This window comes from Archocentrus centrarchus, chromosome 17, assembly GCF_007364275.1.
Source record: "Archocentrus centrarchus isolate MPI-CPG fArcCen1 chromosome 17, fArcCen1, whole genome shotgun sequence".
Taxonomy (NCBI): domain Eukaryota; kingdom Metazoa; phylum Chordata; class Actinopteri; order Cichliformes; family Cichlidae; genus Archocentrus; species Archocentrus centrarchus.
This window is the reverse complement of record NC_044362.1, coordinates 32,470,274-32,484,781: the sequence shown is the minus strand read 5'-3', so window position 1 is coordinate 32,484,781 and position 14,508 is coordinate 32,470,274. Positions and strand designations below refer to the sequence as shown.

Genomic DNA, 14,508 nt, shown 5'->3' with positions numbered 1-14,508 from the left:
CGCATTTCATCGCTGATGAGTGTATGTGAAGGTAAATCAGTACTAGAATTGTCATGAAATTAGTTCAGTTCATTTCTCAAAGCTGCTGCGGTCTGGTGGTCTTGCCTTTATCTGTTCTAGTCTGGCTCATTCAGTAATAAATGAGTCAAACGGAGGGAAATTTCAATCTAAAAATATACTTGTAAAAGTTGTGGTAGAAAACTGGCAGCCTGATGTCCACATCTGGCCTTAAACCAGTGAATAAATGACCTGTGACCAGATCAGACGCACAGAGGAAGCTGACATGGACCAACTCTGCTGTAAAACAGCACCTCAGGAAACTGCTCTGCTGTAGGGAGAAATGATTTCCTGTGATTTCTAACATGATTGCCTCTGAGGGGATACATCAAGCCTAAAACTGGAGAAATAAAGTCTGAGCTGATTGTTATGAATTCTCCTTTAAAGGTTTGTTATTGTGGGCGTAGAAGAAGCAAATTGTTTGATCCTCTTCTTTTGGAGTCAGTATGGATTTCTGTGGTGATCATTTACATAGTTTACACTCTGCACTTTTTCCATTTTCTGATCCAGGTCTACACCTACAAGCAGAATACACTCACCAGGCAGAAGGTGCAGCCCATGCACCACAGCAGCATCAGAGGGGTGGAGGACATGGCGAGCCTCGAGGACCTTCACGATGGCGCCATCATGCACAACCTCTACCTGCGCTACAAGCAGAGACACATCTATGTAAGTTTCCCACAAGCAGTACACCATGAGAGTAATGCACTGAAAACACCTGCCAAACACACATTTTGTGGCATTAAAGACTACAAACCTGTCTCTGGTAAGACAAACCATGAATTCAAGCTGATCTCAGAATCATCCAACAACAGCTGATGGATCCACTGATGCCCTTCAGTGCATCCAGTTCATCAAATATGGTATGGGAAATCTAAGTTGTGTCTGCAAGTTGCTTTGCAGCTCACCTCGACTCCCAGAGTCTTCATTTTTTTGTGTCTGACTTAATTAGCATCACGCCTCTTGCCATTTATGCCCAACATAATCTGTACGGGGCTCTGGCTGCTTCTCTGCACGCCTCTGGGATTCCCAACATGCACGAGGAAGAGTGTGAATGAGTTCTCTCTCCATCTTATTCTTTCCACATCAACATGATGAAGAGCAGGGAGGTTTAAGCACGCAGCTGTTCCATCACATAAAAATGACCATAGATGGAAATAATCTTTTTTTGAGTATATTAGTCCTGACTGAACTTAAACAGATCACCGACATGTGGTTTATTTGCTGAATATTGCTGAATTTGCAGAAGTAATGCAGTGTGTGTGAGGCAGGTAAAAAAAAAACAATCTCAGGTCTATCTGCACCATCAGTGCTCGTGTTGACAGCTTGGTTTGTTCAGGGTACATTACCTTCATTCATCAGCTCTGTGCAGCATTTTCCCATGAATATTTTGAGTTGCCCAAACATTACACAACAGCAGGGATGATCATCTAGAAACGGGCAGATAGGAGAAAGAGATGGAGGGGTCAGAAAGCGTTAAATCACTGTCAGGAAACGGGGACGTGAGAGGCTTCGTGTCCTTCTGGAGCTTCTTACTGGTCTGTACATGACTCTAGGATTAACTGACAGTGCAGTGGCTGCATTTCCCTGCATGCTGCCTCTGGATATCCTGTCAGAGAAAGTTTGGCTTTCTGCTTCAGATTTATCACAAAAGGGACTCAGTGAATTTTGAGTTTCACATAGTGTGAAACTGATCCACAGGTTTGGTTATTTGACATCCAGGAGACAAGTGTAGAGACCCAGCAGGGTATCGATGAAGGGTTTCACTCACCATAAACCTGCAGGAACGCTTAATTTAGCTTCTAATGTTCAGTATACAATAATCCCTCACTTATCGCGGGTGTTACGTTCCAGGACCGCAAAAGTAGGGACGCTATATTTATTTTAATACTTATACATTCTTTTAGTAGTTATACACTATTTTAAGTTTTTATAAACCCTCCCAACACACTTATACACCAAATATATACATTACTGTACAACACGTACTACGCATGTGAAGAACGAGTACCGCAAAAACCCGCAAAACAGCGAGTCCACGAAAAGCGAACTGCGAATTAGCGAGGGATTCCTGTAAATACAAGAGATAAATCCAAAATTATTTGGTGGGCTGTGTAATTATTCGAAATTTGATTTTAATTTTGATTTTGTTCCAAACGATCACAAAAACAGTTCCATCAACAAAAAACGATTATTATTAAAATGATTTTGTCACATTACGTTGTGTATACACTTGGCCCTGATTTATTCTGTGGCCTTGAGTCTTTGCCTACAACGTAACCTACGCAGGTGGCCAGCGAGGTCCCACCAATAATCGCTCCACAGGTGTAATTAGCACAGCACTGGAGCCTGATTCCTCCCTATCATGTTAATACCATCGTGATTATGATTTTTTTCCATAATCGAGGAGCCCTAGGTCATACACAGCCTTTTTGCAAACATTTTTTATATCCAAATGTATAAACTTGTGTTCTTCCTAGTCACAGTTTGGGGGTTGATTCTGATTTTCTTCATGTCAGTTATAGTCCGTGTAGAAGTTGGTGGATCTGCTCGTTTTCTAGTTTGTGCATTTGCTAAAATTCACTGAGGTCAGCTGCTGCGTTTGTTTCCCTAAAACATATTTAGGAAAAAGCGTTTCAAGAATGATAAATCATAGTAGTTTTGATTATTTCAAAGTGTGGCTAAAAAATAAAACTAAAATAGTTACATAAATGTAACCATTAACAAACAGCAGGTACTATTTTAATGTTTTTAGACTGCTTTGTAAAACCACATGAACACCTGCCCTTGTTCCCTGTGTAAGCCCACACATGTCCCATTTCCCAGCACAGACACACATCAGTGCCCTAAAAAAAGCTCACATTGTCTCACGTTCCCTCAGACGTCGGCTCATCCCTGCTGGCACCTAAGCCGCACCCTAACCACTGCCTCAAATGCTCAGGGAAGGGTTTTTTCTGAGCTTCGGGTGGTTTGCAGGAGGAATGGCTGCTTTTTGTCCTCTACAGATTTACGCTCTGGGTCACTGTTGTTGGAGGGAAAGTCTGGCTCAGTTCGTTGGCACATTGAAATGGTTTTTCACAGCTTCGAGTTGTATTTTTTCCCTTTTTCTTAGTAAAACATTCGTGTCTGTGTCTGTATAACATTGTGTATAAGATGACACAGTTGGACAGCTTTAACCCTGTTCTAACTGTTGAAACTCTGAAAGTTTGCTGTTTTGCTTGGATGACTTTGTTCTTTCAGAAATAGCAGCCTTGTGGCTCGTCTGCAGAGTATTTATGCAGGTGGTTGAATTCTTAAACATGACTGTGCTGAGACTGAAGAGTTTCAGATAAACTTAGCCTGGTTATTTGGTCAGTGTGGTTATTTGCATAAACTTTTACTGTTCGACTCTGTTTTCGAGGGCTTTAATGTATTGTTGGTGTTTCCATGTCTGCACTGTTGAGCGGGCAGTGAAAAGCACAGGTGACCAGACCAAAAAAAGTCTGAAGTCCTTTTGAATCAGAGGTTTGTTGGAACCTGGACGTCACTTAATGGTGCTCATTGTTTGGCAGCCAAGATCTGAGTGCCAAGTGAGAGGAAGCACAACTAGAGTTGGGTTTACTTGGTGTGATACTGGTTTTAGAGCCTGGTGTTTTAGCTGTGGGTTTGGGAGGAGCCTGCAGGTACTCGCAGTACCCCCCCGACAGTGTGAGACAGATCAGTTGAGATGGCTGAGGAAAAAGAAGTAGCTGGTTTTCTTCTGTGTGATTTATTCTTTCAGCTCTGAGCAAGTTAGTCCTGGCAGGAAGAGTAGGAGCTGGGAGTATTTATTAGTGACCGTGACAGTAGGGTGTTACCTTAATGTTGATTATTCCTCCTTCATCATATAATATCTATCCTAACAAGCCTGTCGGTGGTTCATCCTGCAGTGCTCGTCCAGCTTGCTACCAAACAAAGCAGCTCTGTTGCTGCTGATCGCAGTCGATGTAAAGAAACCTGTGACGCCCTCCTGCTGTGGTGGAACACAAAGGAATATGTGGGACAAATGGCTCTGAACCATTACTGTCTCATTTTTGTGCTTACGGATTAATGAGCAAACCTGAGCCAGCACTTTCTCCAGCGAGACAAACTGTCAACAAAGGCGTCATTGTGCTCTCTGCACGCATCAGCCGCAGTAACCTTTGACAAATGCCATCTCGCTACTTTAATCACATCTGAACGCTCCCGTATGGTCGAAATTATCCAATCAATTCATCACAGCCACCCAATCACTGACCTGACATTTTTTTTTCTTTGGGCCAGGAGCTGCAAAGAGGGGAAAATTAGAGGGAATGTTTTAATGGAGAGGGTTATGGTTAACCAAAGGGAAGTGCTGTAAACACAATGCTTGAAGCCAGAGAGCCAATAACAGTCTCTGATGCATCAAGGATCAAATGTGAAACTGGTCAAACCCTAGTTTAAATGCTCCTCCTCCTCCTCCTTCACTCTTCTTCTCCTTTTCTTTCTTCAGTGATAGTTGTTGTAATAAAGTTTGTTCAAAGGAGCACAGGTAGAGTTTATATTTTAGGTGAAAAATGTTCCTGTTATTCCAGGAAAAGTGTCTGCAGTGAAAAAGAACAGAAAAAATGTTTTGCATGAAATCTGCATATGAATAAAGAGGCTCTTGGTATAATTTCTCAGAAGCCCTGAAATGCTTAACGAGTTTGGTCTGCAGAGATATTTTGGCAGCAAATCTAACTGCATATTTTGTATTACAGGATAATGAAGCCGTTCCTAATGTGAGGATTTTAGTGACGATGCTTTAAGAACAAAACAAATCCCTTTTTTTCCAGTTAGCTTGAAGAGATTAAATTACCAGCACCAAAACCTGAAAGTGACATTTCACATAAAATAATAAGAGCGTTTAATCAAAACAGGACAATAAATCTGAAAACATTCCCTTTGGACAAGTCATCCAATTCCTGGTCAAACATCCATTAAAAAGCCAACTTTGCATGTTTACACTGAGAACACAGAAGAGTGGTGGAGTTTGTGGTTTTGATCCATGTTTCATGTTTAAATATCTCACTATTGGAAAATGAAATGGACATAACAGAGGATGTGGTGTGATGATGAAGAAGAGGTGGAAGTGTGTCCAAGTCTATCTTTATATTTACCTGGTAAGAACTCAAAGCAAACAAAAGCAAACCCTCAGTTCTGGTTTATGTTGTAAACATTTTTGAGGGCTCGCACTGAAGTCCAAAAGTGTAAAAACCCAGAAGTGAAGTTTGGACTCTTTCTGCTTGTTTGGCTGCAAAAATATTTTTGTTTCAGCTAAATCATCAGAGCTGCTAGCATTGGCATTACGTAGCCTAAAGGGGAATTCATCCCAGAGGCCACCAGACCTGTGTGTGTGTGTGTGTGTGTGTGTGTGTGTGTGTGTGTGTGTGTGTGTGTGTGTGTGTGTGTGTCTGTGTGTGTGTGTGTGTGTGTGTGTGTGTGTGTGTGTGTGTGTGTGTCTGTGTGTCTGTGTGTCTGTGTGTCTGTGTGTGTGTGTGTGTGTGTGTGTGTGTGTGTGTGTGTCTGTGTGTCTGTGTCTGTGTCTGTGTCTGTGTGTGTGTCTGTGTGTGTGTGTGTGTCTGTGTGTCTGTGTGTGTGTGTGTGTCTGTGTGTCTGTGTGTGTGTGTGTGTCTGTGTGTCTATGTGTGTGTGTCTGTGTCTGTGTGTGTGTGTGTGTCTGTGTGTCTGTGTGTGTGTGCACTGTTTAGCTGCTGTGATTGCAACCAGCTGTGCTGTCGACTGGTGGCCTCACTCGTCTCCTTTGCAGATTCCACTGCAAACACACACACACACACACACACACACACACACACACACACACACACACACACACACACACACACACACACACACACAGTCTGAGCATTTCAGTGTCAACACCTCTTTTCCCCTACAGGGGGTCCATCCAATCAAGAACTCTTCAGTCCAAGCAGGAATATTTTTGTGTTATAAACATAGAAAGAATAACGTCATGTGATGGCAGAAAATCCCTCATCAGATATTTTTTGTCTGTTTACATACAGAAAACTCTGATTGTTGATTGATTGATTGTGACATGCAGCTTGCACAAATCAGAGCGCGCTTGCGTACTTAGCAGCAGCTAAATGTTTCAGACTTTGAGACTAGAAACTCGTCTTTGGTGCCTGATCACATGATCATGGCACAGTAGACACAAAGAAAAAAGGCCTCCTTGCATCAAAGCTTGCCATACTTTTACAGTACAACTCATCGTGGATCCAAAGGGCTGATTACTGAGCGGGATACTGGGCGCAGGCCCAGAGGCTCACTGGATCAGCCGCCACTTTTCAAAGTAAGCAGAAGGATTTCTTCTTGGAAAGCAAACGGCTACAAAGACGTGTTAAAAATCAACCAGTGATAGAAAACTATCAACTATCACTGAAGAAAGAAAAGAAACACTTTAACCTGAACAACCTGCCCCAGGTTAAAGGGGCCCCATGCTGCTGTTCCTTATACTTTTACGATGCTTATCTTAAACAAGTTTCAGATAACTGGGTCAGTATATGAGTAAACCCTGTGAGCTGAAAGCTCAGGATTCACACTGCTGTAAAGTCTTAGTTTCCCACAGCAGTGCCCCACCCACCTCCTGTCTAAAAACCTGAGTTTGTGAGGGGCAACCAATCAGAAGAAAGCTTGATGAGAGGGTGACTTTAAAAGGAGACGAGCTAAACTGGTTTGTTTCAGACTGGGGATGAACTGAGGGGTGGCTCTAAAGGCCAGTGTAAGATAAATAAAGATTATTTTGAATTGTAATTGATGGAGAGCAGTTCTAGTGGAGTCCACAGATAAGGCTGCAAGTGAGCATAATGGGCCCAGTTTAAAGACTCAGCCTTAGTCATCACTCCCGCGCAGCTTATTTGTCAGGCATGTTAATGTCGTCATGGGCTGTGTTCTCGATATGCTGCTTGTTTTTCAGTGGACATTTGAGACCTTTTGAGGTGTTTTTAGTGTTTCAGCTGTTATGATGGCAGTGATGATGCTGATGAACAGCCACAACACGTGCACACATTACCAAGCAGAACAGATCAGGGGGTTGGAGATGCTGTCTGTGGCAGCTGGACAGTCTGCAGATCCTGCAGACCCTGAGAACCTTGATAATGTGAGAATCTGAGAAATCGAAAGTATGCTCGTCTGTTAGCGTCTTTTCTTTTGGATTAAAAAAAAAAAAAAGTTTTGTTCGACATGCAGACAAAAACAGTCGCTGCTGTGGATGTGATCAGTTCAGAGAGCTGAACACAACTGAGCTGCATCAAAGTTCAGCTCAGACGTCTTAGTGATGATATTGAAGCTAAGCTACAGCATTTTGGGTTATCATAGCACTCGGTGTGACTTTCACATGGGAGCCAACATTTTATGCCCTTCCCCCCCCAAACCCCACCTATGGAACGATTACCTGTAACCACAGGGCTGGGAGCAAATGGCCTTCCTAATCAATCAGAATAAAGGTGACAGCAGAGGGATTAGCAGGTAGAGTGGCATAAAAACTCTCCTTTGTATTTCACAGAGGATACCTGAGACGCAGCTACTAAATCACCCGTCTTCCTCCTAACGGGTCTGATCAAAGCCTCCGCCGGCTCGGCCTGTTTCAGCACAGACCAGAATCTGTCTCGTTACTCGCTCCGCTTATTTTAACAAGTCTGCATGTCTGCAGCCGGCACGCTGACAGACTGCAACAGGCAGCTGCTGCTCCGCTTTCACAGGCTCTCCACTCAGAACTGAGGCTAAATATGCAGCAGAGGACGAAGTCTGTACTGACAACGAGATCAGCTGCTTACAAGTGGGCAAACTTAGAAACAAGGCAGCCTCTACTCTTCTCATTTGATTACTTAGAAAAGCTACAGTATGGGTAGAATGTGGATTTATAGCAGTAGAAAAACTGCTTTGGTGTTATGAAATTTGGGGTTTTGTCCCAAATTCAGGTCGTTATGTCTGGACAAAATACTTTTGATGCAACCTCAGAGGAGGGAGAAATCTAAAGTAACTTCAAAATTTGAGTTGGTTTGGAAAATGTTTCACTTGTTTTCCCACCATACATATTTGGTGGGTTTGGGATTAAGCCACACACACAAAGAGACCCTGAAATAAAAACCCGCTTTAGTCCTTTTTACATTTTTTAGCCAAAGCTGTCGGCCAGCTCAGAGTCCTGATTACGGTCAGATGTGAAGAAGCAGCAGCCAATGGGGCTTCATACATGTATACATGTGTATGAATAACCTGTGCTGATGTCACTTCCTCTAAGACCTGAGGGTTTTTTTTATTGTATTTTAAAAATGTTGAGTAAAGACACAGGCATTAGAGTGTGCGTGGTTTTTGGACGTGTTTTGCTCCATTTTTGTCATTTTTGGTTTGATAATTACTTTCTGGCAGACGTTTGTTCACCCATCTGTTATTAGTTGAGTTATCTTGAAGGACGAGAAAGAGATTTGTCTGGAATCTGGTGTACAGATTGCTCTTGGCTTGGTTGATTAGATTTTCTTTCAGACCCAAATGTGACTTATCGGTTTTAGCTGCCATTAAGATGAGGTTTAGCTCTTCTTCTGTAGTTTGATTTAAACTGCAGAAGCCCATTTACACTGAAGTGTTTAATTGCTAGTTAGAAAGCCTAATCAGCAGTGCACAGATGTGGTTTATTCCATTTTATGAACATTAATGCTTAAAGGAACTGATAAACGCTTAAACATAGAGTACAAACTTGGTGTTATGACTCGGTGCCTTTGAGCAGTCACGAGACCTCCATACAGAAAAGAGCAGGCCTCGAGCTGGGGTGCAGGTGGGTTGCAAAGCAGCTTGCAGATGTGCAGCAGGCTAAGCTGATGTGAGCTGGCACTGAGGTCAGCTTATCTACAGGGTTTGCATGATTTGCACAGCTTGGACTGAGTTGATGCTCAATTTATTGCTGTTGATGGAAACTCATTATTTTAATTATTAACAATAAATTTGTAACTATTAATATGGCTACAAAGGCAATGCTAAATGGGGAATATAAACATTACACATAAGTAACATTTATTCTGAGGTAGCCTGTGCACCAGACACACACTTGTTGTTTCAGAAGCAAACCAACAGGTTAACATTCATTGATGGGAAGTTGAGGTTCTTTTGGCTTTAGGGGGAGCAGATCATCTGCCTCCACCTCAAACCCATCCTTAGCATCCTCTTCTGTCACACCAACCCTCTGCATGTCCTCCTTGACTACATCCATGAATCTTCTCTGAGGTCTTCTCTTTTCCTTCTCCCTGGCAGCTCCATCTCCTTTTCCTGGTATATCCAGTATCCTCCTCCTCCGCACATGTCCAAACCATCTCAGCCTTGTCTCTCTAACTTTGTCTCCAAACTGCTCAACCTGAGCTGTCCCATTTCTAATCCTGCCCATTCTGCTCACTCCCAATGAAGGTTTTAACATCTTCAACTCAGCCTCCTGCCCTTTTTTCAGTCTCACCGTCTCAAACCATCCATCATAAGGTCTCACTACCACCTTGTAAACGTTCCCTCTCAATCTTGCTGCTATCCTTCTGTCACAAACCACCTCATCTCCACCCTCTCCACGCCCTCTGCACTCCCTTCTTCTGTGTACTGTCCATTGCTTTGGGTAGTTGACCCCATGCATTTAAACTACCGCCTTCATGTTCACCTGTCCACCTGCCTCCCTCTCATTTACATGGATGTGTTCTGTCTTGCTTCTACTGACTTTCATACCTCCATCTCTCCATGCCTTCCACCTGTGCCCTACCTTCACTACAGATCAGTGTTGTCTGTGAACATTGTAGTCTATACTTCTCCATCAACACTCAAACATCTGCCGCTGCTGCTCGCTGATTGCCACCTCTCATTTTAACCTAGCTTCAACACCTCTATCCTGTAGCTTGATGGTATGGCTTATCAGCTTTATGTGGTCCCACTCCTGAAGGTCAGATAAATGATGCGCTGTTAGCATGAAGACAAAGCAAACTCGGACAGTATAGATGGGAGTAAAATACTTGGGATTCCAAAATCTATGTGAGTTGTGGCAGCAGAAGCTTGTTTGTATGATGGATCCTCCAGCTGTTACCGTGACCGTGCCAAAGAGGACGTAGCATGGAGACAAATAATGGCGTAATGCCAGCCGGGAGTCTGAGCACTGATCATCATCGTGCAGTCGACACGCATCAACCTCCGGCCCAAGTTTATTAAAGCACAGCGTGGCACTACTCATGTACTAATGAACAATACATTTTCTTATTTGTAAGAAAACCGTGTGCTCCAGTTAGAAAACAAAAACCACATTTTATGTCTTTCAACTCCGTGTTTTAGCTGAAGTGAAATCTTCACATTTTATAAGCTCTTGACAGTTTTGTGTCCAGCAAAACCTCATCCTGTCAGAATAAAGGAGCATCTCCTCTCCTGACTTTCACGCATGTCCATCAACAGCAACATTAAACCTAAAGAGCGGGTCGAGATGCTTTTAGACGCCAAGTATAACAAATGTGAAGGAATTCGCGTCTGTGACACGGTAACTCTACAGAATATTCCCTCCTCGCTCTCCTCTCTCTTACATTTCCTGCCATCAGTCAGGCAGGTTGGCTGATGCTTTTTCTTCTGATCCTGCAGGGTTTGTGTCTCCATCTGGTCTTCATTTCCCTCTCACTGAATTTATCTGGCTCAGTCTTAGAGGGATCTCTTTTTTTTTGGATGTTCTGGCTGCCTGCATGCCTCCCTCTGCTCTACAGTTACACCATCAGCAGCCACTGACGCCTTTCTGTAAACAGCTTCTATTACTGCGATCTGTCAGAGAAGAAAAGATTAAGCTGAGGTCAGTTTGAGCAGATATCTGCCATTTGTCAGCTGTTTTGAATAGAAGGAACACAATGTTAAAATGTAAAATGATACTGTTTATTCATAATCTATAATTTGATTATTAGGGACTCCACAATGATTGCTGGTTACAGAAAGTTTATAGTTCACTCTTTGTGTTCAGCCTGATGATATACCAGAAGGTGTGGTCAGCATCCAACCATCACCACCACTAACACCAGCAGCTGTGGGTGGGGGCTGTCTGGACCGTGTCTGTGCCTTTTTGGAGCATTTGTAATGGAATTATCAGTTAATCAGGCCTGCAGGGAGGTACAGCTCATCCAAGAGGTTTATACCATAGTTTTAGTGGGTGAAATTCTAGTATTTCATTAGTGTATTAATTAGCACTGATTACCAGATATGTGTTCTGTGCAGTGGACCCATGCAGACCTGCCAGTTTAACCAAAGTTTGGGGCTGTTTTTGCTGCTCCCTTTGAGATTTTAGGATGTTCCAGAACAGAAGCCACTGATTTAATCACATTTTCAAAGAAGTGATTATTTTTCTGGAACAAACTGAATATAGAGCAGATTATGCTGCAGCTGCAGTTTAAGATGTTTCCATGAAATTTTAGTGTTTGTGTAGCTGAAAACATTTCAATGGAATCCTAATAGAATAAATTCAAGAGAAGTCGAGTCAGCTTTATTTATATAGGCCAATATTCCAAATAACAGACCTTCCTCCGGGGGTTTTAAGACACACACGCACATACGCATGCATGCACACACACACACACACACTCATGCACACACGCGCACATAGAAGAACTGGAAGGAACCTCAGAAAGAGCAACAGAAGAGGAACAGAGGTGCACTCGGTGCGGCAGATGTAAGAATATCTGGAAAGAGCACCGAGTGCACTGACGTGGATCTTTACCTGCAGTTCTTTGCTCTTCTTTAAGGAGTTTCTGAAACGAGAATCAATTTTCTGGGAGTGTTTCAAATCGTTTCTCTGGCCGTGTGTGTGCAGCAGAATGAACAGACACAGACGATCATCACCATTAACCTTGTTTCCAGGATTCACTGTGCTCTCAGCCTTTGTTGGGGCTCTGCCGGCTCACCATTAAAACATTTGGCTTTCTTTAATGGAAAATCTCAAACTTTGACCATGTGCTGTTTGTGTACAGTATGTTTATCAGGAAACATTTGCCTGTGGCTGCTATGAGGCCGATGATGGAGCTGAACATGAACCTAACAAGTAAATGAGCCAAAAAAATGCTAAAATATTTGATAAAGCTGAGGGAAACTATGACTCTATGGATGATTAACTCATTTTACATTTTTGTATTATACTTATTCATCTTACCCACTATTAATACAAAATATTAGATTTTTACTGTCCAGCCCAAACACTAAAGTATCCAAACCAGCCACCATAGTGTTAAAAACTCTGCCCCCTCCCTCACAAATCCCACAGGTTAGGCACTTCAAACAAACACACTAAAAAGTGGCTATCGCGTTCCTCGGGTCACCTCTGTGGGACGGCTGCGAGTATTTGACACCACACATGCAGGATGAGGGGCCACAGTTAATCTCATCAGCCGGAGGGGCGGGCGTCTGATGAGAGGCAGGGAGCTGCCATCGGGGCGGGGGGGTTACTGAGGCCAAACGTTTGTGATCCATGGAGTTAAGGCCAGGTACTCTTTATTTATTTATTTTGCATGTGGATGTCACCCCTTGGACCTGTGCACAAATATCACTTTCCTTCTCATGTTTTACAGGGAAAGCAGGTTCAGTTTTCTTCTTTGCTCTTTTGACCGTTTTACCTTTCTGAGGAAATCCCACTCTAATCTTAAACTTTAGTTTAAAATAATCCCAAGTACGCAAAATGTGCCAGAAATGTTTAAAGCACATCAGTCTTAATAAAGGAGATTTGTAGCCTTTTAGGCTCAAACTGCCTTTGGAGTGGATGGTTCAGTCAACCTGGTAAATGGACTAGTCCTTATATAGTGCTTTTCTACTCTAGCTGAGCACTCAAAGCACTTTATACAACACGTTTGCATTCACCCATTCATACAAGCACTTCCTTCTACAGCCAAGTGCTTGAAAAGTCACGTATTTCAAGACTGAGGGTTTCACCGTCTTAGTTTTTAGAAACCGAACACCGCGAGCGAGGGGCGGAGCTTACTGAGATGCCTGTAGATGTATATGTTGTCAGTCACATGATGGCCCTCCCCTGAAACATGCAGTGTTTTATTTTCCATGAATGGCCTCAGGAGAGCTGAGGGCTGTTATCTGCACAGAGGTTTATGCTGCTTTTTTGCACTGATAGGAGACCCTCCCAACTGGCTATTAGAATAATGCAAGTTCGCTGCACCTCCACATTGACAGTTTTTACATACTGTACATCTGTAGCTGCAGATGATATTTTTCAGATTGCATTGCTTCCTTCTGGAATAGAGGCAGCTGGACGTCTTTCTGTCTAAGAAGAACAGCTCATGTTTTAGAGGCTGTAAATCGTGGCATTCCTTTATGACTCTATGTAAATGCTGATATTTAAGGGCAGTTGAGTCTGTAGTTAATCGTGCACTTGATTTGCAAAACTTGCTTTTCGGGTGTGTTTATGCTGCTGCTGTGTCAAAGGCTGTGAGGCAGGTCTGAGGATTAGAGTTTCCTTTCTGTGGCAAACGCACACACAGAATGGAAATGGATGGTGTGATGCATACAGCAGTAAGGATGTGGCTGTTATAAAGCACTCATACAGCCATAAAAACTGCTGATAAATATTAAATATTTCACCTCTAACAGATTTCTTTGTGGAGCGTCAGAGATTTGATGGAGTCAGATTCATGGACAGCTGGGGCTGTTTTACTGACAGAAGATGCAGAGAAATATTTGGCTCATTGTCACTGGAGTCATGTTGATCTTACTGTAAAACCAATCCAGGCTCATTGAACCGTAAAGTATACACATGATGTGTGTGACTGCCCCGGCTGTCAGAAGGTGTAAAAGTTCAAGTCACAGAGTGTTTCTCTGTCCACATACTGTGAATACAAGCTCACATAAAAATCCCAAAGAGTTCATGACATTACATAAGCATCTGCAAAGAAGTTTACAGGATGGTCTGATGGATGCACGTGAAAATCAGAGCCGGACTGTAAACTGTTTACACTGCTGACAGAAGACGGACCGCTCTGCTTTTATGTGCATACATAGACTCCTTCACCTGAGCTGAGAGCCGCCATACTGTGAGCAATAACACCTGAGGATTTATGACCTACTGTATATTATTATATGACACACCATCTCTGCCCTGCGCTGATTTGCACAGGTAGGATAGCCTGGACCTGGCATTTGTCATGTAAATAGTGTCACCTCAACGGCCATTCAAATGTTTTTGCATGCGGGATGAATGTAGGTCAGTCAGTCAGTGGGACGTTTGAATGGGGAGATTAATGGGAGGAGCTTAATGAGCAGCGCAGTGCAGGTGATAAAGAAGAGGAGGAGCGTGGACTCCAAGCAGATCTCATCAGCAGCTCTTCTGTTCTTGTTTGTCTGCTACAGCTGCTGTGAAGCAGTGTCTCAGGAACATCTTGCCTCTGTAATATCTCCTGTTTAGCCAGGAGGGAGTGAAAGTTTCAGAAGAGT

At 43.0% G+C, this 14,508-nt stretch overlaps 1 protein-coding gene across 1 annotated transcript in view; it reads left to right on the top strand.

Annotated features, from left to right (window-relative positions):
* The window catches only part of myo10 (myosin X), a 125,716-nt gene that overhangs the window by 54,901 nt on the left and 56,307 nt on the right, over nucleotides 1-14,508 (top strand). Inside the window, exon 3 of the mRNA XM_030751891.1 lies at nucleotides 568-726. Within this exon, the coding sequence (XP_030607751.1) occupies nucleotides 568-726 (159 nt within the window). The remainder of the gene's footprint in view (nucleotides 1-567; nucleotides 727-14,508) is intronic.